This window comes from Struthio camelus, chromosome 3 (genome assembly GCF_040807025.1).
Source record: "Struthio camelus isolate bStrCam1 chromosome 3, bStrCam1.hap1, whole genome shotgun sequence".
Taxonomy (NCBI): domain Eukaryota; kingdom Metazoa; phylum Chordata; class Aves; order Struthioniformes; family Struthionidae; genus Struthio; species Struthio camelus.
In genome coordinates this window covers 81,290,223-81,316,200 of record NC_090944.1, presented here as the reverse complement: position 1 = coordinate 81,316,200, position 25,978 = coordinate 81,290,223, and the positions used below count along the sequence as shown (strand labels likewise).

At 41.4% G+C, this 25,978-nt stretch overlaps 1 protein-coding gene across 2 annotated transcripts in view; it reads left to right on the top strand.

Annotated features, from left to right (window-relative positions):
* The window catches only part of AKAP12 (A-kinase anchoring protein 12), a 32,341-nt gene extending 11,432 nt beyond the window's left edge, over positions 1-20,909 (top strand). The window contains exons 1-4 of one of the 2 annotated variants that reach the window (XM_009668715.2): positions 1,919-2,071; positions 10,928-14,775; positions 15,543-17,555; positions 18,206-20,909. In XM_009668715.2, coding sequence (XP_009667010.2) covers positions 2,047-2,071; positions 10,928-14,775; positions 15,543-17,555; positions 18,206-18,214 — 5,895 coding nt within the window. In that variant the 5' untranslated portion in view covers positions 1,919-2,046 and the 3' untranslated portion in view covers positions 18,215-20,909. Of the gene's footprint in view, positions 1-1,918; positions 2,072-10,927; positions 14,776-15,542; positions 17,556-18,205 lie in introns of those variants that run through there. The other variant, XM_068938735.1, reaches the window with a different exon arrangement.
* Positions 20,910-25,978: the final 5,069 nt, after the last annotated feature.

Below are 25,978 nucleotides of genomic sequence, written 5' to 3'. Positions count from 1 at the left end.
CAAAGGGCATGGATTTCAAGTAGATAGCCGAAGTGATTTTGTTGAATTCATTTGGGATTGTAAACAATTCACATAATTGTGGGTTGTAGCTTTAGTTATACAGAGGTTGTGTTCCTAGAATGTATAATGAAGAAGAGTTGGGAAGCTCCCTCAGAATGAAAATATTTGCATGTGACCAAACGCAAGATGCTTTTGCTTGTTTGACATAGGTAGCATTAGGAATTTGTACTTAGACAAATTGCCTGAAAAGTCTTCAGTTTCTTTAATTTCATCTCTTCATGTGGCTGTGTGATGTTGCTGTTTCAATCAGGATTTTATTGCTGTCAGTGGAACCAAGCCTATATGGCAGCATAATTTTTATGAAAGTGAAAACAATAGAGATTGGCTCGCAAGGTAAAAATGGCCGTTATGGAGGCAATGCAGTCTTTATTTCCTGGTAACAATAACTGCAAATGACACCATTGCAGAGGAAAATAAGAACTCTCTGGTCAAGCATTGCAAAGTTAGTTCTTCCAGTGAAAACTACGTTCAGATATTCATCCTTGTTCATATCTATTCCTCTGGACCTTGTAAAGGCTGGTCCATATGTCCTTGGACAAATGAACAAAGAAGTGAGGAAATGCTCCACACTTCAAAAGAAATAAATCATTTTATCTCAACATTTCTTAATGTTCCCTACTTATTCTTTATCTCTTTTTGTTTGCAAGGCCTTTAAAATCAGAAATAAAGCATCAGGACTTGTAAGCGATACAGAGGATTGTTTACAGCAATGGAATATTATATGACTAAGGTGTTTTTTGGGTTTTTTTGGGGGGGATTTTTTTTCTGTCCTTCTTTGGTTGAGTCATTAGTTGGCTCTCACATTTGGAAGACCATTTGAGATGGATGATCCAGACTCATGAAAGTTGCCACTGTCAGATTAAATTAACTGGAAAGTGTGTTGGTGCTGGTGATCAGAGCCATAGTGCATAGACAAAGGCTCTGTTTGGCTGGCCCAAATGTCTGTGTATCATCAGATCTATATAGACTCCCTCTGGTCCTCAAGATTATCAGACTTTAGAGATACCCAACGAAATCCATAGTAATATCATTATCATAACAGAAGGTCACATACGTCAGAGGCTGACCCTTTTTTTTTTTTTAATCACATTGTATCTTCTTTTGCTAACAGTAAGAGCTGTTGGAGTACTATGTTACTGTAATACAAGTATCCAAAGTAATACCTGTCTGAACTTCTTGACAGCAGAATTTGAGGCAATTTGTATAAGCAATTAGGTTGTAGAGATTTCCAATTTAAAAAAAAAAAAGATATGGCTGTGAGTCGGCAAAGGAGCAAATGATCCATTATGGGGAAATAAAAATGTTCAATATGTTTTTTGTTTATGAGGTTTTACTATGGTAAAGAGTAAAGTACCTATGGCTTTTAAATAGCATCTCTTGGTGTATCAATTTGGTCTGATTATTGTGTGTCAAACTACCTGAAAAAGATGTTCCAAAAGTTTGAAATCAAGTGGTCTGTTGTTTAAAAAGCGGTTATATCTGCCTGCAAAGCTGACGTTTCCTCTCTTTCAAAAAAAAAAAAAAAAAAGACGTACCCGAAGTGAAAGCTGGAAGGCGAATACTTTAAAGTGGAGTTAGTGTAACTTCCAGCAGAGAAGCGACGGAAAGAGAATAGTTAAAGTGTACTGGTGCAGCCTGCGAGCAGTCCCCGCGCCTCGGCGTGAGCTCTGCTAGCCAGCAATTGGTGCTGGCCGGGCGAGGGGAGGGATTCCCTCCCTGAAAGAGCATCACGTGCGCCCCGAAGCTGCTTCTCGCTCCCTCAGTTGCGCGGCGGGCAGCCGCGGAGGGACGGGCGCACGGCGGGCGCCTGCCGAGGGCGAGGGGCTGCGGCAGCCCGCGGCGACGGGCCCGGCGCGCCCCGGCCGTCGCCCGAGGCTCCTGGGCTCCCGGCTCGCTCTCGTCGCCGAGGCTGCTCGAGGCCAGAAACAAGCAGAAGGAGCCTCACGCCGCGAGAAGGAGGTTTCCCGCTGCTGGCGTAATCTAAAAATGCGGGGGACCCTAACGATCACGGGTAAGGCAGCGCGGCGGTGCTCAGACGTCAGCGCGTTCATTTTTGCGCCCCGCTGGTTAGCGCCTGCTTCGGTGCGTGGGACATCTGGTGACTTTATGCTGCAGCCGTTTTCGTGCTGAGCAGGGCGGTGTGGAGGCGAGGGTGTGGCACGCTGGGCCGCGCAGGCTGCAGCGCGCCTCTCGCTGCCCTCCCCGCCCGCGGCTGCCTCGCTCCTTCTAGGTGCGCTCCAGCAAGCGCTCCTAGCGCTCGTGCGCTTGGAGTTCAAAAAAAAAAGAAGGTCCGGCTTAAATACTTTGCCAAACTCCGAACCGTAGGTTGCTGAGGTTTCGAAATTTCTTGCCACTTCAAGGCAGACGCTGGACGTGGTGTTCGTAACACAAGGGTTATGAATTTGAAGAAGATGCTAACTGTGCTTCTCCCCCACCCCGCGACGTGCCAGAGTGCAGCTTGGTAGCTGAAACTGAGGAACCAAAAAAGCAACAATAGTGACCACGGTGACTATGCTATTGTATTGCGTTATCTCTTGATTAACATACGATATCTCTCAAGCTAAACTGCAGTGGCGCTGGAAGAGAACTAGAGCTGGCATCATTTAGAAGCTGTGAAAATATTTGCATGAGACAAATGAAGCTGTTACTCTACAACTGTTTTAATTATAATGAAGCAAAACCCAGAGGAGAGTAACACTGTGGGGTGCGTGCATTTGTGTATGTGTCTGTGTTTCAGGAGGATCCCAGCCTGTGATATCAAAACCTTGGTGCTGTATCCGTTGAACTCTATATTTTATTTAAGAAAGCAGCAGATGAGCCATTGAACTATGAGAGCTGGCACCCTAAACTAATAGGGCTTTTTGGAAAGACAATAATATTGAGAGAAGCTCAGAATTAAAAAAATATAAATAAAAATCTTGCACTGCTGTTTTGCACACAGATGTGTCTTTTTGTGTAAGATAAAGTGGCAGTACAAAATTTAAAAAATATGTATATTTATATTTCCTAAAGATAATTAATTTACATCATGGAATTTCCCTTGGATTGATGATGTGTGTCTTTAGCAAACTGATAAATCTTTTTTATTCCACTATATTAATAATTATTTATTTGCTCTTTTTTTAAGTTGCTAGAACTGGTGAATAAATTCAAATACAGGATTTATTCCTGCAGAATACTTTATTGTTACAATACACATTGACAACAAAGCCTGTAGAAGTCCAGCTCTGTTAGGAGCTGACCCTGGGGAGGACTGTACGTGATTTGAATCAGTTAGTAGGGGAGGAGATATCCTACTGCTGTTTACAATAGGGTTTTCATTAAACTCAATGTTTAATGAGCTTATCACATGCTGAGTCTTTTTCCTCAAGGGTTCACTATTTTTTATTTCCTTTGATTGTTGATAATTAAAGGTTAACCTGCTTTTCTACAGTAATTTTTTATAGGGTTGCACAGTTTGATAGTTTGAGGTTTTCCTTATTTAATAATTCTGCTAGACACTTGAATTTTCACTGTAGCACAATTGCTGCTATACTACATGTTGCAAGAACTGTATCTGGCTCATAGTACAAATTATCGTTTCTTTGAAGGGATACAGCACATGTATTTATTGATATGCAGAAGTATATTAAGGTATCGTTTGTCTAACTAGTGTAGACGCAGGTAAATCTTCTTTGTAGCGAGTTTATCTGTGATGTTAATACATTAGTTTTCATGCAGATGTTTTGAGAAAGAAAATTTTCAATGTTTCTTGTTGTACATTTTAATGAATCATTCTCAAAAAAAAGTCCTAACAGTTCCTGAGCTCTACTGCTGTATCTCTTCCTTGTTTCCAGTGGAACGGATATTTTCCCCAAATATGAGAGTAGTACTGTTACATCTTTCTTATACTTAGTCAGTACATTTTATTTTAAAAAGCAAAACAAAGTCCCTGAACATGAGACACAGGCAGTATGGAAAACCAGGAAACTTCATAAATATTTGTAGCATGCTAGTTTCGTTGACAAGCAGAACAGCTGGGCTGGTTTGAGAGCAGTTTATTACTATGAGTTCATTTAATGAAGAATCTTTAAATGCAGTAACTGTATATCCAAGCCATGGTTAATGACCCTTACATTTAAAAAAAAAAAATTGGAGAAACTTGAATACTGTTTTTTGAACTTAAGTGCTATTTTTTTGAAACACTGAACTGAAAGAAATAGTATTTCTTAAAACTTGTATTAATAAAATATATGACTTCCTATGCTGGAATTTAATAAGCTGGTCCAGGTTGGAGCATACAAGAACAGCTAAAGCACAGACTTCTAAAAAGAAGGGTTTATGAGGGAATGTTAGAGCATCATGTCAAAAATGATTGTGCTGTTTTTAAGTTATTTTCATTTGAGGTTGTATACAGTGTCCTCTCTGGAAACATTGCTTTTGCTTTTACAAGGAGTTTCAAACTCATGAAAAATTACAGCTATTCTGCAACTTTTTCATTTTTTCCCTTTTTAAAAACAGGCACAGAAGTATGTAAAATTTTAATACTTAACAGTTTAGTTGCCACCCAAGTACCAGAGAACTAAAGACTGAACTTACTGATATCTGCTTTTAGAGCTCTGAAAGAAGGGTGTGATTAGAAAGGTCAGGAATTGCATGTATGCATTGTGAAATTCAGTGTGTAAAATCTCTGTAAATCCTCCCTTATTATTTAAGCATTCTTAAAGAAACCCCTCCCCACAATAAGCACAGCAAGTCAGTCCTTAGAAATAATGGAGTGAATAGAACGATGAAAGTAGTAGTACGTGCTTTCCATGAAAGAAGTATTTGCACACTGAGGTAGAAATGTAAATGTAATCAATAGTGGAGACGGGATGCAAGACCTTGTGAAATATTATCAAGAAGCAACAATGTTGCAGCCTTCAGCATATTCAAGCATTTAATTAAAACAAAAAACTTTATGAAAAGGGTAACGCCTGGACATATTTGCAAAGTATATTGTTTGATAGGGTTTTTGTTCGTTTTACTAAAACCAACCCCCTGAAATTTGAAGTCAGAAGGATCAGAATTTGTGGTGTAAAGTCCAGTTCTTACACTCTGCAATGCAAACGTAAGCGCACAGCTTACTTTTTTAGTTGCTAAAATATTCAGATTCACTAAATCCCAGCTGGCTACTTCATTCTAAATAAATGTGTTTAGGAGAGAGAGGTCATAGATGTTGTCATTTTAAATTGTGTTTTATTTTGTTTTTTAATTCCTGCATCTCCATTTTTATGTGTTTATGGCCCTTCTCCTTGTCTTTGTATGTTTCCATTTAAGAATTGGAGGAATCATGCAGTTAAGGAAAATGCATTTAACTAATAAAAGCTTGGTATTAAACTATCACCATCATGGGCACTTAGTTCAAGTTCAATTTTAAATTGCATTCCTGTGCTTCACTGTTAGGTGAGTTTTAGAGCAGTAGGTGTTCTTTGCAAGTCATGTTTTGGCAAATCTAGATACAATGGAGGCAAATGATTCTAAAATACCCTTCAGGTTATGGCCGTTTCCTGCTTCATTCACACTCATGGAGACCTACTGAGAGTATTGTATATGTGACTAAAAGCACGATTTGGCCCCAAATATTTATACATCGAATAAATGAAAACAAAATAAATAAATAAGTAAACCTCTGGAGTCTTTCAGTGGTCAGTGGAGTTTGAAACATGGGGAGCAGGGTGTGTATGACATACATCTGATAGATTTAGAATGTAGGGAATTTATGGAAAAAATCCAGCACAGTGCTGCAAATCCTTGGGGGGAAAAGTCAACCAGCTCCAGATGTTGACATGGTTGCCTGCAAGCACATGAAGTGCCGTGGATTTAACTCTTGCGGTCAGAGTTCTTTTTTCCTTCTTGCAACTTCCAGAGGAGGAACATGTTTTCACCTCTAGGCACAGATGAGTTGGTGGTGGCAGTTAAGTTAGCTCGCTGACAGTGTCTATCAAGTTATTAGAGGAGAAATGTTAATAATTATTTGTAATGAGGGGTGATAAGAATTCAGTCAGTTTGAAAATGCTCATATTCCAACATCTGATCAGTACCTGTATGCTTCTGATAAAAGGGGAATAAATTCTTACCCATGGACTAAGCTGCCTGCAAAACTTTGAAATCAAGCACTTCTGATTCCTTAAGGCGTTCAATGTGACATATCTCTCTCAGAATAAAATGGAATCTTTGCAGTTACTAAAGTACAAACTGCACCTTGATTCAATTAAAAATACTTGAAAGTTCACTGGTACATAAACAGTTAAAATCGAACTTCAGCTTTAGTTCTTAGCCACAGTGGATTTAGATAACAAAGTGGATTGATTTTATGATATAACCTCAGATTTTATCATTACCTCTGGATATATCTTTATTGTATTTTTTGCCTTGATTAGCCCATAGTGAGTAAAGTGCAGCTCTGCCCGGGGCAGACCTAAGAAATTGTATTACTATGTGTTTCACTAAGCAATTTTCTGGGAGGTATTCTGAAGGGATTTCCTCTGTTTCTTAAAGATGCTTTTCAGCTCTGTAAATTCATTCACAGAGTGCTAGTTGTCTTGCCGAAAGATCTGTGGTAGTGACATGCTGCAATACGCTGAACAATACCTTGTGTAAATAACTCTCAAAGCTTTCTAAGTGCAGTTACTCGTTGTTTGCTTTGCATTCAAAACCGTCTGCACTAGCATTGTTTGGGCACCAAGAATGTCATTAATAAAAATGTCATGAAAGAATCCAACCGCTAAGTATAAAGTTCAGCGTGTACAGTTGGCTTCTCAGGTCCTCTGTTTCTTTTGTGCCTACCAAGTAGAAAAATGGTATTTGGGGGTATTTCTTGCGAAAGCATGACTTTGGTACATATCGTATTGCAGGCCTGTCACAAAAGAGTGGTAGCCTCCTGCCAGCTGGCAGCGTTCAATGAAAATTTCCTGAGTGGCATCTCGTTCTTCAAATGCTGTGGAGGGCATCAGTAACACATTGGGGTTAAAATGCCAGTGGAGTAATTCTAAGTGTGACAGAGAGAAAGAAGTAGACAAAGTAGAGGCTAGGGCCAACAGTAGCACGTCACTTACCAGCTGGTGTTCGAGCTTTGTGTTTCCTTGGGCCTGAAATACCTTGTGGTCAATGCTTTTTGTTGTGGAGTGGTAGGGGCAGCGCCTGGACGGAGCCTGCAGACGCACCCGCTGTGTGCGCTGTGAGGCAGTGGGCAGTGACGGGGGTGAGAAGTGTGTACAGCACAGTTGTAGCTTTCCAGCTGAGTATCAGACTGGTATTAAAATATGTGCTCAGTCAATAATTTTTGGTTACAGACCTTCCTTTTTGCAATTTATTTAATGAAGTATTGCAAGGTAGCATGATTGTTTGACCTGCAGGGAAGGTCTCATTACTGTGCACCTGATTCTATGGGTTTTGAAAGCTTTTTACTGAGCCTGTAAATTTGTGTTCCCTCTCTTAACTTTACGATCTCATTAGTTATTGTAATAAATACCTATACTTAAAGCTTTGTGATGGTACAATTCTTTTTACTTTTGAAGCATTTGACAGATACCGTGTCTGTGTCTTAGAATGTTAAAGAATACATCCGTTTATAAATATAATGAACAAAAATTCCTTGAATGGTTATCATCAATGTGAAGAGATGCCTTTATAAACTAGTCCTGTGCCTTATCTCTTGCTTTGAAAGTGGAAGTACCTTAATAGTTCACATTCGGTTCTGTTCTTCTCTTACAATAAACATGTTTACCTGCAAACCCCTGAAACTCTTCTTAAACACTTAGTTTGTGCTCTAGGAATTTAAAAAAAAAAAAAAGCAGCGTCAACTGCAACTGTAAACTTCCTATATTTTTTGAAAGCTCAGATTTTCAGAGTGTTAAGTGTGCATTTCCGGAGAGTGTTAGCAAGAGCTAAGGAGGATCCTTGGAAGGAGGGCTCTGGCTACTCAGCAGGTTCCCGCAATGAGTGATGAATACCTTCTGCCTCTTCCTCCATTCCTACAGCCATCCTTCTTCTGCACTTTCCCACTTAGGCTCAGCATTCCCGGCATGCTCTCAGCCCCTTTTTTTCCTCTCTACCTTTACCTGAGTCGTGTCAGATGGACATAGACAATTCCACATGACTGAGAATAAGCACAGTGGTATTAATGCCAGATTGAGACAGAATGGAGACTATATAGACGTTGTTTCCACAAGAATTGTTAAGAGGCTTGGCTCACGAACAAAGCTGGTATTTAAGATTAAATGATCAATGTTTACTTTCATAGGTGGCTCATCCAGGGAAAAGAACTTGGTAGCGTAGACAAAGACAAGAAAATTCACATTCCCCATCCAAAAAAAGAAGATATATAAATATTTATCACCCAAAAATGATACGCTATATTGAGAACAGTAATACTCATGAGCTGTATTGTGATAGATGCTTCTATATATACACATAAATATGGTGTGTATATTGAGTATACTTACAGATCTAAAGTATCTGTCACTAAACAATTACAAAACATTTGGTATGTACCTTAGTGTTTGAACTTCTACTTTTGTGAAATCCAATTAAGCCATGATAAGCTTTCTGTTAAATTGTATAGTTTGATGTAAACGACAATGAATTTCTTTCTGGACATAAGAATAAATGAACATAAGTACAAAAGTGGTTCCTTGGCTTTATCATTATGTCTTCTCAGCATACAACTACATAGTATTTGATTTATAAGAGTCCAAAAAAATTAAATAAAATAAGATAAACCTGTAAGTTTTTCTTTGGTAACCATCTTAAAATGCAAAGTGAGTTCAAATGTATTACTGCTGCTTCTAGCTGCCCTTACAACCTTATTTCCCCTTGTCAGCCTGCCACTGACTGAAGTGTTCTTAAAAAGAGTGGGTTTTTTTTTTTTTTTAGTCTGTGGAGTGTCCTGAACTATGCCTGAGGTGTATTGCCAATGGAGCAATGTTCCTGGGTTCTTCGGAAATAATTCTTTTTCTTCTTTTTCTCACTCACAAATTACTCATTTGAACATTTTGCAATAACGACAGATGTTCAAAGAGTTAGGGTGTTGCCAGAGGTCAGACTTCTAAGTGAATTAGAAGTTAATAATTGAAGTAATTTTACACTATGAGATAAAGAGAAAAATAAAAAGCTTTACTTATGTCAGTTGAGAAACAACAGTCAGTAGGCTGCCGACTGGAACTGTAAGCAGGAATGGCCCTCTACGTTGCTATTAGAAGCTAGTGTATTTGTAGATTTAGTTTTGCTTCTTACTGATGGGCGTTGCGGCCGCATGTGGAGCGCGTTGTCCGAGCACAGAAATGCAGCCCTTCCCAAAGGGCACGTGTGCAGACAGAACCAGAGCAGCCCCTGGGCTGGGAGGGACCTCCAGAGGCTGGCTGGGATGCCCTGCTCAAAGCAGGGCCTGCTTCAGACTTAGATCCAGCTTCAGAGTGGGGTCGAATGAAAACTAAAATCTAAATCACTTCTGAACGCTGTACATGCCCTTGGGCATCAAAGTAGCACTTGTACAACTTAAGGAATAGGGCAGTGCTTTCTCCTAAGATTTTGCCATTTGACGTGGGCCTTTTTCATTTGCGCTTCTGTCACGTTCCAACAAGCCCTGTGAGGCAGTCTTTCCATGTCTCGAATGAACTGCAGGTTTAATCTTTATATGCTGGTTTGTTCCTTATCAGATATGTTCATCACACTATTATTATTATAGTTCAGATTATAAGCAACAGGAATTTTATCTTCGCATCTTTTGCAGGACATCCTTGTTCTTCCTGTCATTTTGCCTTCAAAGATCTATTTAAAACTATTGAATGAAAATTTAGGCCTACTATAACTTTAGAGGTTTTTTTAATAATACTTACTTATTTGGGGTATGGGGAGCTTGAAATTTTGTGCTGTAAGCTGGATGTGTACTGGGTCATTAGCTGCTGCATTTCAGGAGGCCTACTTTATATGCCGGCCTGTGAACTTAGGCAGCTTATGGCTAGGAGTGGTAATACTTAAGTTGTCTCAGCAAGACTGTCAGGGTGGGCTGCCAGTGTCCTGAGGAAGAACTCAAACAATGCTCAGGAAAGAGATAAGGCAAAAATAGTCTTGTGAGGAGTATATTCTACCTTCTTACACATTAACAACCTCTTTAATTTTAAGGGAAATGGAATTGCTGTGGATGAGGTTTCTGCCTGGCCATAAACGTCATGTAATGTATGGTAGAGATGCAATATTACTGATTTTAAAATAAATATATAGTACTGTAACTGTTTTGGCATTTGCAAGTTTTCAGAAAAATAGGAAATCTCCCATAAACTTTATCACATCTTACCATTCTTTTGGGACAGAGCTGAATAATGAGCTCTGCTTTTCTTGTCAACATTTTAGGTCAATGCATTTTAAAAATCTTCTCTCCTTTCTTAAAGTCTCCCTCTGCACCAAAAGGATATGCAGCATTGGCTTTAGAAATAATTACATATATTGTTCTATGAATTCTTTGAGATAGGATAGAAATGAGCACTTTTTTTCTCACACCAAATTTTAATACAAGTTTGTCTTGCAGTCCAAAAAACCCTACCAAACCCAAAACAGAGGGAAAGAAAAAATGAGAGAATATATGCTGTAAACGTGCATTTGCAAATAAGCTTTGAAAAGGTGCATGGACTGAAGTGAGAAAGGAAAGGAATTATAGTAAATTGGAGTAAGTTTAGAACTAGTCCTTTTAAAAATGGCAGTTGTAGCACATAGAAGAGGAACAGAGGTAATAGAACTTACACGGTTGAGAAATGTTGATTAAAAATGAAAATAAATATATGTGTACAGGTAGAAAGTAATAGGTAATTGAGAATGCAAGGAAACTAACGTTTTTTTTCTTTTTTAACAGTTGGACAAACAGAGCAGTCTAGTGCAACTTTGCAGGAAGAGGCCATAACTATGGAGACAAGTCCTTCTGACTCAAGCACCAAGGATGGTGTAGACGATGAAAAAGAGGATCCTCATATATCTAAACAATTGCCATCTTTAGAAGAAGATGCAGAAGACCTTGACCAAGCATCTGAGCCACAATCTTATGATCTGGGCTTTAAAAAGGTTTTTAAATTTGTTGGATTCAGATTTACAGTTAAGAAGGAAAAGACAGGAAAATCAGAACCAGTTCAACTGCTTACTGTAAAAAAGGAAACAGAAGGCACTGAAGGAACTGGTGATCAAAGCGAAGTCAGTCCGGAGGAAATAGCAGTGCCTGAAGATGCTCTCTCTGCAGAAGACAATACCAAAGACACAACGAAGAATGAAAACCCAGAAGATGAATCTCCTAAAACACCAGAAGCAAAGGAGCTGTGTTCTCAGTCAGCTGCCTTAGCCACTGATACTGCATCACCATTACGAAAATTTTTTTCTCAGGGATGGACTGGATTTAGGAAGAAGAAGAGTTTTAGGAAGCCTAAAGATGATGAACTACAGTCTCCTAAGAAGGAAGAGGACCAAGAAAAAGAGGAGACAATGTTAACAGCTGAAGCCACTGAAGAGGAGGAGAAATCTGAGGACAAGATTCAAGATCAAGAGAAGAATGTGACAGCAGTAACTGTTGAAACACATGAGAAGGAGCAAACTGAAGATGAAAAGCAGGAACCAAAAAAGACTGTGGCAGCCATGACAGCTGAAGTAAGTAAGAAAGAAGAGCTGACCAAGCATGACAGGCAGGGACTCGATGAGGTTGTAGCAGCAGCAGTTGTTAAAGTGAGTGTGAAGGAAGAAAAAGCTGAAGAGGATCAAGAACAGAAATTAGTGAAAAGCTCAGAAGATCTTGATAAAAAGAAAGAAAAAATTGAAGGAGAAAAAGGAAGTGAAGTGACAGAGATAACATGTACCACTGACCCTTTTTTTAGTGCTGTCACTGAGAGTGCAAACAGAGAATTGAAAACATCCTCAGAAGTTTTATCTGTAGAAGAAAAACTGGAATCAACAGAGAAGAGTGAAATAGATGACACAACTGAAATCTTCTCTGGAGAGAAACTTGAATCAGGTTCTTTATTGGCAATTGAAAGTTCTGGTGAAGAGTTAAAAAAATCTGAAGGAAGAGCAGAAAATGAACCTGAATCCTTAGCTCCATTGGGGGAAGAAACATTTGATGAAAAAACACAGAAACCAGAACCAGTGATTTCACCTGCAACAGAAGACCACATTGGAAAGTTAGAGACACAAAGAGAAGCTCATGACACAACTATGGAGAAAAAAGCAAGCCAAGCACACGAGACAGAGCTGACCCTGGGTGCTCCTGAAATGACGTCCTTTTCCGCTTCTGAACATTCAATTGACACAGAGGATGATCAGCAGTCAGCCAAACCCATTGATGAAGGTCTACAGGGCCAAACTGGCATAGTTGTGACTGATAATATCAAACCGGAAATAACCACAGAAATAACTCCTGATGAGGCAGTTGGAAGGAGGCCTCCCGAAGGTATCACAAGTGAAGCTGAACTGCTGTCTTCTCAAGAAAAAACTAAACTACAGGGCAGCCCTTTAAAGAAACTCTTTACAGGTACTGGATTAAAAAAACTGTCTGGAAAGAAGCATAAAGGCAGGAGAGAAGAATCTAAGTTAGGGGAACAGGGGGAACAAATTCAGCAGTTATCAGATTCCCCAGATAGCCCGGAAGAACAAAAGGTAGAGAGTTCTGCTTCTTCTCCTGAGGAATTAAATGAGATTCCTTCTTTGGAAAAATCTGCAGATGGGATGCAGGTCACTGAAAATGAAGATGCTGCAATTTCAGATCTGGAGAGAAAAAGAGAAAGTGTTACACCCTGGGCATCATTTAAAAAGATGGTGACTCCCAAGAAACGTGTCAGAAGACCTTCTGAAAGTGATAAAGAAGAAGAAATTGATAAGACAAAGAGTGTTGCAGTGTCTACAACAGAAAATGCAGCTGATGAAAATCAGGGAGAATTGAAAGAAAATGGGATGGATCAGAAACACGAGAAAGTCACCGAAGAGCCCAAAAGAAAGGTTGACACTTCTGTGTCTTGGGAAGCTTTTATATGCGTAGGTTCTTCGAAGAAAAGAGCCAGGAAATCATCATCATCTGATGAAGAAACTGAACATAGTCTTGCTAAAGAAGGCCAAAGAACAGAAGAATCTGGACAGAGCAAAGAAACAGCAACAGATACAGTTCTGACTAGCTCTCAGGAGAGTGATCAAGGACAAGGGAATTCCTCCCCTGAGCAAGCTGGAAGCCCATCTGAAGGTGAAGGTATTTCAACATGGGAATCATTTAAAAGGTTAGTCACTCCAAGAAGGAAATCCAAAACCAGAATGGAAGAGAGAACCGAAGACTCTGTCATGGGATCTAGCCTGGAGCACTCAACATCAGATGGCGAGCCTGGAAAAGATGAATCGTGGGTTCCGTTTAGAAAACTGATGCCTGGCCGTAGGAAGAAAAAGTCAGATGGGAAACCAGAACCAACACTTCTTAAACAAGCAAGAGAAGACATGACAGAAACCACTGAAGAAGATTCAGATGTTCCAGCTGTTGTTCCTTTATCTGAATATGAAGCAGCAGAGCAAGAGAAAATTGAAGCCCAACAAGCAAAAGATGCTGAAGCGATAAGAGAACAAACCTCAGAGAAAGAAAGAGTGGAAAAACTAGAAGAGACCTTAAGAACTGAGCAGGCTAGCGAAGGGCTGGTACATGCAGTTACTGTTACTGTTGTGGAAGGGGAAAGGGCAGTTACCAGTATTGAAGAAAGATCACCATCTTGGATATCTGCTGCTGTGACAGAGTGCATTGAGCAGGAAAAAGAAGAGGAAGAGAAAGAAACTGAGAAAACATTGGAATCAGAAGTTGTTGTAGAAGAAGCAGTAGTGGTCGCTAAGACTGTGCCAGAGATAAGAAGGGATGCAAGTGATGACACCACAGCAAGTGAGCAAGAGCTAACCTCGGAAGCAGTGACAGCTCTGGAGGAGACAACAGAAGCTTACTGTGCCGAGGAAACAATAGAAGTATCCTTTGCTGAGGAGACAACTGAGATGGTTTCTGCTGTTTCACAGTTGTCAGAAACCCCTGATACTACAGAAGAAGTTACACCTGTACAGGAAGTAGAGGCTACTGAACAAAACCTGAGAGAATTAGAGAGACAGACACAAGAAGTTCTTCAGGAAGTTGCTGAAAGAGTAAGGTCATCGGATGTAGCACAGCTGGTTAGTGAAAGAACCATGACAGTAACTGTAATTAAGACAGTGCAAGAAATTGAGTCAGAAATGAAAGAGGATGCTGAAGATGTGAAAGTAGTAGATCAGGAAACTCTTTTGCTTGAACAGTGCTTGAGAACAGGAGGAAAAGAGGACGATGTCCAAGCCCGGGAAGGTGAAAGGAGCATTGAGGGCAAAAATGGAAGTGAAGGAGGAGTTCTGCACGAAGATTCAGAGAGAAGTGAAGTACCTACTGCAATGAAGGAGAATATAGAAGGACCTAAAAATGTAGATATATTGAGAGATGAAAGCCAGTGGCAGACACTTGAAGCAACAGTTGTAGAAGACCATGAGGAAGCACCTGAATTGCAGAGGACAGCAGAAAAACCTTCATCAAAGGACAAAGACTTTGACAGCAACAAAATGGTCACTCCCAAGGAAGAGCCCATGCTAAAGCAGGAGTCTTCAGAACAAGACAAATTGCCCTTAGCAGAGCTGACGGGAGATGAGACAAGAGATGAACATATTCCAAAAATGGAGACTGTGGTAAGTATTACATATAACACAAAGGTTGATCTGTCTCAGAAAAATTCAGCAAGTGTTAGGCATCGTGGCTAATTCAGAAGCAGGCTATAGCAAAATTACTGCCTAAGACCTTCCTTTTACAGAATGGTGGAACTGAAGTTCTTTCAGTGAGATAGATTCAAAAATGTCCAGAAGCAGCTACCACTGAGGCTTCTGTGCAGAGTGAGGTGGATGCAGTTTGTACAGTAAGAGGTGGGAGATGGTGTGCTTCAAATTCCGCTTGAATTTGAAGATGCGGAAACAATCACCGTTAAGGCTTCCGCACAGAGTAATGTGACTGAAGATATTATAGGAAACAATATGACACAAATACATGATACCATACATGTCAGAAGGAATTTTTAGTCCCAGGCAAACATGCAATTGTGGCTGATGTACCTCTGCAAAGGTTAGAAATGGCACCACTACCTACGGCTTTGAAGGTGCAGGGGTGATGGTGGCTGATGTGCTTCTACCCTGTTCCCTAACTTCCCACCGTCATACTGGCTTAGTCTTTGGTTTAGCTGTACCTTCTTTGAGGTTGTCCTTCATTTCCTGAGCTGTGTGTCCTGAGAAACCAGGCACCAGTGTGCTGGGATCTTGATGATCTGCTAATCTCAGTGTCATCAACATGTGCCATTCTCATAACCTTCACCTTCCTGGTCATTTCTTCTGGTGCTTTTGTATACAGAACATTCCCAGTCACTCTCCATTCATACCCTTCTCACTTCTGTTGCCATTCTCCTCAGGGGCAAAGCAGGGATGAAGGGGAGGCCTCTGCCTTGGGGCCTGCGGGCCCCACTGCAGGCCCTGCGCCTGACGTGCCTGTGCAGCGTGAAGGTGAGGGTGACACCCCCTCTGAGGGACCAGAGCGCACAGAAACAGCTGTCGTCGCGGTGCCTGGCACGCCGGAGGGAGAAGAGGCCGCTCCTGCCTCGGAGTCACCGGGCCAAGCTGGGACTAAAGGAGTTCCTGGCGAGGCGTTTCCCCAGGCAGACCGAGGCGAGCCTGGGCTCCGCGCAGTAAAAAGCACCAAAGCCCCCGCTGCCGAGCTCCCCACGCAGCAGGAGAGACAAGCCTCTGCCCTCACGCCAGAAACTACTGGCTCAGAGGCAGCTGCAGCGGCCGGGCAGAGCGGGAGCGAGGGGGCTTGCGTGCAGATCCCTGCAGAAGGCTCTGGGCCCATCTTGGAGCCCAAATCCACAGACAGAACAACAAGAGAAGCGCTCCCCCAGAGCCATGAGACAGAAGGGGGTCAACTACAAGATGCCCCACTCAAAACTGAAGCCCTCTCCCCCAGTGAAAGCACTGAGGGGAGCAACATGGAAGAGGCCACCCTCAACATGGGCTCAGCATGCACTGTCACTGCAGCCCCCACGCAGCTTGAAGGAGAAAACCTATCTGCCTCAGCAGCGACAGGTGTGGATACCACTGACAATGGGAGCAGTGTCCTCCCTGACAGCAGTCCAGAGAAATGTGAAACACAGAGCAGCATAGCTGAAGAAGAGCCTGTGGAAGCAGAACAAGAACTTGTGGAAACCTCAAGCTGCAAAGACGTTTTGAGGGAAAAAACCAAAGGGGAGCCATTGATGGAAACAGCTCAAGATGTTGGCGACTCTAGCACCCTGGAAACTGTGAGTGGTGATGAATGTTACTCGCCCGCTGCACAGCAAGTGGTTTTACGTGTGCCAGAGGAAGGCCCTGGCTCAGCCTTCCCTGGAGCTGAAAGCTCAGAGGCACCAAAAGCGTCCATGCCAGCACCAGCTGCAGCACTTGAAGAGTCTGTTGCTGCTGAAACTGTGACGCTCACAGACACGGCAGCTGAAACATTACAGCCCTTGGCAGCCAGGCATGGGCAAATGGCTCCTGAAGAAGTTGCAGCTGCTACTGTTGACCGTTCAGGCTCTGGGACTGCAGGGCCTGACAGTGCAGAAGCACCTCAACCTGGAGCACCTCCTGCTTCTGTGAAGTCAATACCAGAGAAGAAGCAAGAGATGCCTCAGGGTAGTGGACACCCTGAACAAAGTGTTGCTCCTTCAGAGAAAAGTCCTTCTTTTGTGGAGAAGGACACTGTTCAATCTGTGACTCTGGAGTCCCAGAGTACAAAAATTGTATTGAACGCCATCCAGACGGCTGTCGACAAACTCACAGAGACAGAAGAGGCAGCTGCATCTGAATTAGAGCAGCACATTAAGTCCATAGGAGAAAGCCAACCAGATAGCAATATGGCTGAATTTCTGGAAACTATGCAAGGGGATCATCCCCTTCCTGTCAAAGAGGAAGAAATAACAAGCAGAGAGCAAGAGCTCCAGCAGTCAAGAACAGGGAAACATGCCACATTCGCAGAGTCTTCAGAAATTCATGCAAGTGTAGAACAAGCAAAAGACACGCTGTTCACTTCTCATGTGCCTAAAGAAGGAAAAAGTGAGACTTCATTAGAAATTGTGACTAGCCCTCCAGATGTTTCACAGGAAAGTCCAAGACTTCCAAAGTCAGCAGAAGGAATGAGTACTTCAGAAGATTCAACCAAAGAACCCCTTGACAGACACCCGCCAAAATTAAAGGAAAAAGAGGTGGGGCAGATTCTGGAAATCCCAGACCAATGCACAGATCAGCAGACACAGGCAGAACAGAAGGATGAACAGCAACACCTGTCAGTGGAAGATGTGAAAACACAGACACCGGAGGATGTTTGTAGCCATGAAGGCGTCCCTTGTCATCATCCTCAAAGCCTGAACTCATTAGCTCCTGAGGCCTCAAATGTAAGCAGCATATTTAGTAAGCAATTTCTTTCTATTTCCAGAGTAATTTTGAGATCTCTACAACTCGTCTCTCTTTTTTTTTTAAACTAGCCAAAGAGAGATTAAGGCTGCACTGCTCCCTAGTTTAACCAATAGTCCACTTTTTTTTTTTCCTTCTTCTCTTTACTGAGTTTTCCTGGCCACACAACACTTTGTTTCGTTTCTGTACAATAACCCCTCACTTTAATGGTCTCTCCCTTCAGCTTGGCCTCTGCCCTGTAGTTTAAGGATTTTTCTGGGAGGTGGAAAATACAGTTTCTAGTTGTCTTAGATACACAGAACATATGCCATACAAGTGAGTGTGGGATTTAATCTGCGCACACGCTTCCCCTCTAACAAAGCTGACTGGAAATTCAAAAGGGGGTTAGCATTGCCTTCCACTGTAAACTAGGAGTGCCTCATTTCCCAAAGCTCTTCGAACCTGAGTGAAATCTGAATCAGAAAAGAGGATAGGGATAGGCTCTCCTTACACTATTTTTTATTCTTGCTTAATTAAGTTATGTGACCTTCTTGAACTCCATTTCTGAAAACTGCTTAAGAATGATGATAAGATATTCTTGAGAGAAGAAATGGTCATTAAGAAAGCTTTGTTACTGTCTTCTTTCTTTCAGATGTGCTAAGCATCCCTGTGGCATTTGGAGAGATGGCAGTCCTACAGAACAACTGACAATCCTGTGGCAGAGCCAGGAGCTTTATTCACCACCTTTTATTCTTGGATGTTAACAGCCGCTCTTTTGAAGACTTCACCTTGTTGTCATTTCTATTAAAAAACAATGCCTTTAATGTTGGGTATATTCACACATGTGTACCATGCAAAGGTCATTTGCCTTTGCCCAAAATATACCATTTAGACTGGAGATGTGCAGCTAAGTGAATGGGCAGACCACGAAAAATTGTGCCACCGTTATCCCTTCAGTTAAAATGTCTCCCGTCTCTCCTGCCTCCTTCAGTCCCTTCATTTATCCCTTTATCCCCTACCTTCTCTTTGCAGTCTCCCTTAGTGCACTCATCTTCCGTAGCTGCCTTGATGTGATCTGCCGAGAGGCCATAAATGCTGCTTGGCTGAGGGGGATGAAGGGAGAGGAGAGCTGAATGGCAGGAACACATGAGACTTGTGGATGACTAGTACATGTTTCCTTATCGAAGACCAGGAACTGGAACACGCACAAATTCTCGAGCAAGATGCTCAAGATTGCTGCCTCTCAGTCCCATTCAGGTAAAAGAATTGCCCTACAGGCTCTCTCCATCCTTTGGTTGTATTTGTGCCAGCCTGATTTAGTCAGAAGTGACTTCTTCAGGGTAGCCTAGAGGAAACTGAGAATACCCTTTTTCTGTTGTTCCAGACTTCAGGTTTCCAGAACTGGACTGTAATGTGTTGAATATTTATATGTATGTCTTAAACCCAGTTCTGATTTTAATGTAGAGGTATGATATTTCTGTACCATTTAGGCATACCCTTAAAGGAATTTTGTAGTGTAGCCTGGAGATGAAATGGATACCGTTGGAGAGGAAACTGATAACATGTACTTTCCTATTTATTGTTCCAGGTTTTCCCCTCGTAAAACCCCTCCAAAACTTGGCTGTCGTGCTTTGAATATTTATATGTATATCCTAAACCCAATTCTGATTTTAATGTAGACTATGATATGTTGAAAGACAAAAGGAGAGCCCTAACTTGTGGCACATCCACCAACTACCCATACCAAAGTCATTTCAACTTGCGGTCTTCCCAGGTTTCTGAGAACCCTCCAGACTCATCATTCCCCCTGCTATCTTGTTCATTTAGCAACCCCATCTGTACCACAGCCCTCAAATTGCACCCCTGTCATCCAAGACTCAGCTCTTTTCTGATCACTTCCTCATCTAGCCCCAAAGCCTTCATCACACCAACACCATCTACCAAACTTCCTGTATACAAACTCCTTCCCTCCCCATCCCATGCCTGAACCGCTTTCCCACCACAGCATTTCCTGAAATCCACCCTACTCATAGCAATTCCCTGCCCTCACTGTGTGAGGGGTGGGAAGGGGGGCAAGGGCTTGGTGATGAATTCTGCTGGGGACTGCAAAGGGCGGAAGAGGACTTTGGGGTGCTGAAAACTTAAAACCTTTCATGCAAGGTGAAAGTGGGTTGGATTGAGAACAGCTGTAGAACAGAATGAGCCGGGGCATTTAAAGGTAGGCAGAAACCCCACAACTGACAGTCCTGGGATGGCCGCCCCCAGCAGGAGTTGATCCTCTGTTTTGTTGTTTACAGTAAAATCAGACAAAGGGGGTACAAGTCACTACTTTCCGCTCTGATTTCTGAAGTGGAGGTTACAGATCGCACTTTGTGAAACTGATGCCCATCAAGTTGAACAATAACTTCACTATCCTACCTGTATAGTAATTTATTTTAAAATCAGCTTGTAGTGTACAAACGCTCTTGTTATGGTAGGTGCTTGCCTCTCCTCAAGGCTGCGCATACAGCAAGCAATGTGACTGATTGCACTGGTGTGATTGCACCATCTGGTGCTGCCCTGTGTGGAAGCATCAAAAGATTTTTTTCCTTACCTCAGAGCAAATGATATAAATATTTAAAGCCGAACAATGCGGTTTCAACCAATCCAGTCTATCTTTGTCCGTTGTTAGTGGCAGCTTTCTCCCTTAGCTTTGGGCAATTCCAACAACCTCTGTCAGTTTCCACAGGTTACGTTGGCTTGCAAATTAATCGTGCTCTTAATAACACCTCACAAGTGCGAACTTGGCTGAACTTGTACAAATTGTATACCTATGTACGTTAAGCCATATTGCAATAACTGCAGCAGGTAAAATGAAATAACAGTAGCATGACCTGTGTAACCCCTATTCTTACGTTTGTAGTTCCAAAGCTGTTAATAATATGTAAAGTTAATTCTTGTCTGAACCTCATTTAAATAAAGCTAGCTTTATCACAGTGTAAATCGTCTGTTGGTAGTAATTGGACAGGCAAGTGCTTAAACTTGCTTGTGATCTCCATTAATCCAGGGCCTAGGTAAGCAGTGCAACAAACATAACTATAAAACAAATATAAATGCTTCTTCTTGTAACTAACAGCTGAAAAAATGCTGCACCTGAAACCACGCTAATGGTGCAAGGGAACATGTCTCCTCATAAAGATATTACTTTGTTCCAGTGTATTGCTTTGGCCTCTGAGACTCTCATTTGAGACTGTGACTTCTGGCTTGTGCTTAAAAGCTTGAAGCTTTCTCTAATCCAATGTATTGGGTTACCAATTTTGTGTTTTTAAGGTAGATTTTCATTGATTAAATAAAATACAACTACAAGTTTGTTTTAATGTGCGTATCTGCTTTTTTTTCTTTTTAGCTTCACCTTACTTAGTGCATCTGTTTTCCGATGGTTGCTTAATCTTCAGACCAGAGTTGGATTTGTTCATGACAATTCATATGTTGCTGATTGACATTCAGCTTTTGCTGTAAGTTAGAGGAAATAGTTACAGAATTAATCGGCAACTTGGGTGTATGATTCTATAAAATATGTATGTACTAGTAAGACACCTTAGTAAATTCTGAAGAAAAAAATTACAATTAAATTCAGGATGGGTAACTCTTATTTGCTGAGCCAAAATGAAAAATGAGTACCCCCTATCTCTTACCGCTGTAACTGAAGCAAAGATATAAAGTAATAACATGAAGTTCCACAGAAAAATTGATGTCTAAAAGTGGGTTAAGGTCCTCAGGCCCCAAAATGAGAACTTCTATACTCTCACCCCTTCTATTTAGCTGCTCTATACCCTTCATGGCACCTGACATGCAGAGGTGCTTGTGATTTATGTTCACAAAGCTTGGCCTTTAGATAGGACATTTTTCTAGCCATCTGTGCTTATGGTTAAGGGTGTTCAGCAGCATTTGTATCTCAAAAGACTTAAATAGGTTCACACCTGACCTCGCTCTGTAAAAGCTACATGTTTACCTTCGTACCTGAGCTGCTAAATCCAGTGCCTGCAAATACAAACAGGAGGAATTTCAGCCAGCCTGTTTGAGATGCTAACTGGAAAGGCAGCCTTTCCACAGTCCCTGATTGCCATGAGAGTGTATATTGCCCATTTTTTCCCCATGAGTGACAGAGAAAACTTTTCTTAGCCCAGATAAATGCGTTTTCAACTTTTATCTCCCAGGTGGTTTTTCTACTATCATTTCATGAGAACAATTAAGAATTACAAAGACAGATACAACCTGCCCAGCGTTCTTGAGCTGCCACAAGCTATTCTAAGCTAAAATACTTGCTGAACAATCTTAAAGGTATCGTTAGTTTCTCTGGTGTAAGAGTCTCCCTATTGGGGAAAAGTTTATTAGAATTTTGTTTACTGGATTTTTGCATAACATGTCTTGATCCTGCAATTGGATTCAGGCTTGTACATCCTCTCTCCCCTCTCCTCATCAGAGCAAGTTAATGCCTCACAGATGCAGGAGAGGAACCTGCAACAATCTGAATGTCATGGCAATGGCTGGGAGTATTGCTTACAGTTCTACGTGTGCTACTGCATTTCAATTAAAAAAAAAGAAACAAACTCTTTGAGCCAGTATTCATATTAATTGGTAGAATTAAGCTCATATTGATTATGGCAGCATATTGACTATGTTGAAATTAGTTTTCTGTTTTCTTTCAGTCATAACTAGTAGTTGCTCATGCAAAGAACAAACACAATACTTGTTTCTGTAATTGTTTCTTATATGTCTCAATTCCTTTTACTTATCAATTGCTTCTTTTTCCAATAAAGAGCCATCACATTTTATTTTAGTTTTCCTGTTAAGAACTTGGGCTGCTGAGAAGCATCAGATTTTAAAGTCTAAGCATTAGAGATTTTACTTAACATTTCAAAAGTTGCTGGTTTGGGTTGTGGCTAATGTTCAAGGGTACAGAGATAACATGCTTCACCAAACCAATGTGTTTTACTTCTACAGCATACTGTAGAAACAAGGAATTTTGGCACATCACTGTAAAATAAGATAACGCCTCTTGAATTTTGAGTTGTAAACTATGTAAGGTGCTGACTAATTGTCCCCATTGAGTGGCAAAGTACAATTTGCAGGCAAGCGGTAATGAGATTTAGGCCTACTGACAACATACTGGGAAGCAGAAGAGCACAGCTGGACACTTGAGGGAGCAGAGACTGACTTGCATCAAGTGATGTAAGACTGCTGTAAGTGGAAATGAAAATCTTGTTTATGAAAATCTTGGCATTAGAAGACAGTCAGAGAAGCCCCCACAATGTTTTAGAGAAGCCCTCACGTTGTTTCACAGAAGGAAAAAAAAAGACTGAAACAAGTTGAAGAAGGTGAGTGCTTTTCTTGCGTATTAATTTGTGCCCCATTACTGGTAGCATAGGAAAGTAAGGCAGCACCTCAAGAGCACCCAGGGGAAGTAGGGAGGGCATAAGAAGAGCCGGAGCTTTCTAGGGGCTGCTGCTACTTTGCTCACCCTGCATGGATGAGTGGGAAATGGAAAGGAAAAGGTAGGATTCTGTTTCTTTATTCTCTGCCTTTTGACCTGCAGCCAGGAAATACACTGTACTGGCTATGGAGCTCACATTTTATGTACTGTACTTGTCTATTCTCCTTCCTCTCCTTCCTCAAGGCACTGCATTTTTAATCCAGTATTCTTTTTCAGATCTCAAGCCTGCTGTGACCATGGGCGGCTCCTCAAGGCAGAAATCTCTGGGGAACATGTGCACAGAAATAAAAACACTAGGGTCTGAGTGTGAAAGTGCATCTCCATCATGAAAGATTCTCTAGGCCTAACCATATTTCTGTCAGAATTAGCACTTACCAGTTTTAAGCAAGGTTGTGCAGAAGAAGGGAAGAAGCAAATTTGATTTGAGTATCTCAGGAAGTAAGTTCCAGGGTGCCAGTTTTAAAATATAGGCAATGATGTCACATGTTGTCAGGTGTATGAAACAATGTAGCATCCCTGTAACAACTCATTTGGTTACATTGATTTTGGCTTATGTACACATACACTGATTTTGTTTATTCGTGCCAGACTACAGGGTGAACTGGTTTTAGTGGGCTGACTGTTTACAGTGAAAGAATGAAAGAGCCCAGAAATGCTCAGAACCACTCATTTTCAAATTGTTATGCACATGTCCCTATCTTTCTTTAAAAAAAAAAAAAAACCCAAACCACGTAACATTCTGAAGTGAGTTTCTCTGTTTTTAAATGGAGAGAAAATTGGCATTATAAAAAATAAAGTCAAAGGCTTTATGATCATGGTAACATTTCTGTGATGAAAACCTTTGTTAAAAAAATGTGCATATGTACATATGAACATTTGAAATAATAATCTGTTCAAATTTTAAAATATAGCAATAAATCAGGAATTCTGTGAAGCTAATGCTTTCTCTTTTTGTAACAGCTTCTAAAATTTACTGAAAACATGAGATATGAACATACGTGAATGAATTACTATCTCTGAAATGTAAATTTCAATGTAGCTCAAATCTCACACACACACCCCTTGCCTATCTTCTTAAGTAATAGAAAGGGAGATACCAAAACCATCTAACTGGATTTATGTTCTTGATATAGGACACAGAGCAAAGTTTAGAAGGTTACATTTGAATTTTAAATGAGTTAGACTGAAATATTAATGACTTTTCAGCTTGGAAGAGCTTAAAATAGACTGTCAAATGAGCAGTGGTGAGTTTAGACTATTTTAACATTTCAGTGAAAAATCTCTGGTTCTGTTTCATTCTTCTGTGAGCTCAACATTTAACCAAACCACCAGAACAGGGTGTTAGGTTTTTAAGCAGAATAAATTAAATAGAGGGAGTATTAATGATCACGCTTGGAGAATTAAGTTTTTGGGTCAGATCCTATGCAAAAAAACAGAAAGTGGAGGACGTTGTGTGGTACACATCCTCAGTGTATTTAGCATGTATCTTTATTTTCTTCTCTTCCTGCAAGTGTGCTTGCCACTACTTTCCCCTGTGGATTGCCCAAGGGCTGATGTTCTGTGCATCGTGAAAGGAGTTTGGAGAGAGGTATCAGCATGGTTATAACAGTGGTTATGATGGACCAGCTAGACCATGAACTAAATAAGCTAGGACTCTCTGATCTGGAAAAGAGAAACTGAGGAAGAAATATGTCTAGCAGGATTGAATTCTGAAGTGAGGAAAGAGAGAGAGTTCCCCATGTAAAAGGTAACTAGTCTGGCAGACTCCTCACCAAAAGATGCAATACGGTAAACGTTTACTCAGATGGAGGGGGATACAAAGCAAATTTGTGGCAGGGAAAGCTACCGAGGGATTCTAAATGTGCAAAAGCCGCATCTGAGTCAGAAGCTCCCTAAACTGAGTCTGCAAAAACATTAGAGGAAGTACCACATATGTTTGTTCTGTTCTTATACTCTGCCCCAGCTACCCACTTATGGCCAGTTTGAGACCAGATATCATAATACAGTTATATTATATAATTTAGTATGCTGCTATTCTGTTCCTATGCACTGGAACATGCAGGAATCAACACACTACTGAAGTTAGTGTAAAGGTGGAAGAAAATGGGCTGTATTTTTGGTCCATTGTTCACATCGTTTGTCAGACTGAGGTTGTTATGTTTTCTCCTTCCATCCTCCCCTCAGGAGATACTTTATTTCTACTCTGTGTCTCCGGGATGGCACTGGCTGCTGGTTCCTCCTCTGTCCAGAGACTGCACCCAGAAATAGAGGGAATGAAGTTCTACTTTCATCTGTGGCCTGTCACTACAATTTCTCGCAGAAGGTTTCTTTTCTCTATCCCCAAGATGCTGCTCTAGAGATGTAGGTTTTGGTTGCAGCCACATCAATTTCCCCCAGGGAGGTAAAGAGGATTTTTCCACAAGAGTGGAAAAATACAGGGGAAAGGAGAAAAAGGGGCTGGTCAAATATAAAGGTGGCTGATCAGCAGCTTGTCTGATTGAACCTTGTACTTGATCACTGCAGTCTGTCCTATATTCTCATTAAATCTGATTTCTGACCACCTTCTGTGTGGATGCTGTCTCTGCTCCAGGTGTCTATTTGTGATACTAGAAACTTCAAGTAGGTGGCAAGAAGGAGGAGAGACCTGTGTGCCAGCAACTGGAGGGACACCGTGAACTGCAGTGGTTCGTCAGTCCAGACACTGGCAGCTGGAGCAGGGCAGGGGGCCTGGGGGCTACTCCTGGGCAGCCTCGCGGTCTACAGCCAGCAGCTGGAGGAACCCACGGGTTGCACATACACATTGCATTAGCAGACCTCAGTGCTGATCAGCAGGAGAGGAGCAACAGATTCGGGGCTGCGTGTGCTGCTCATGTTCATGCAAGTGCTGTGTGTGTGTAGGCAGATGCTGCTAAAGGCAGCGCGTTCTTTTCATATTGATCTGTGTTAACGGAG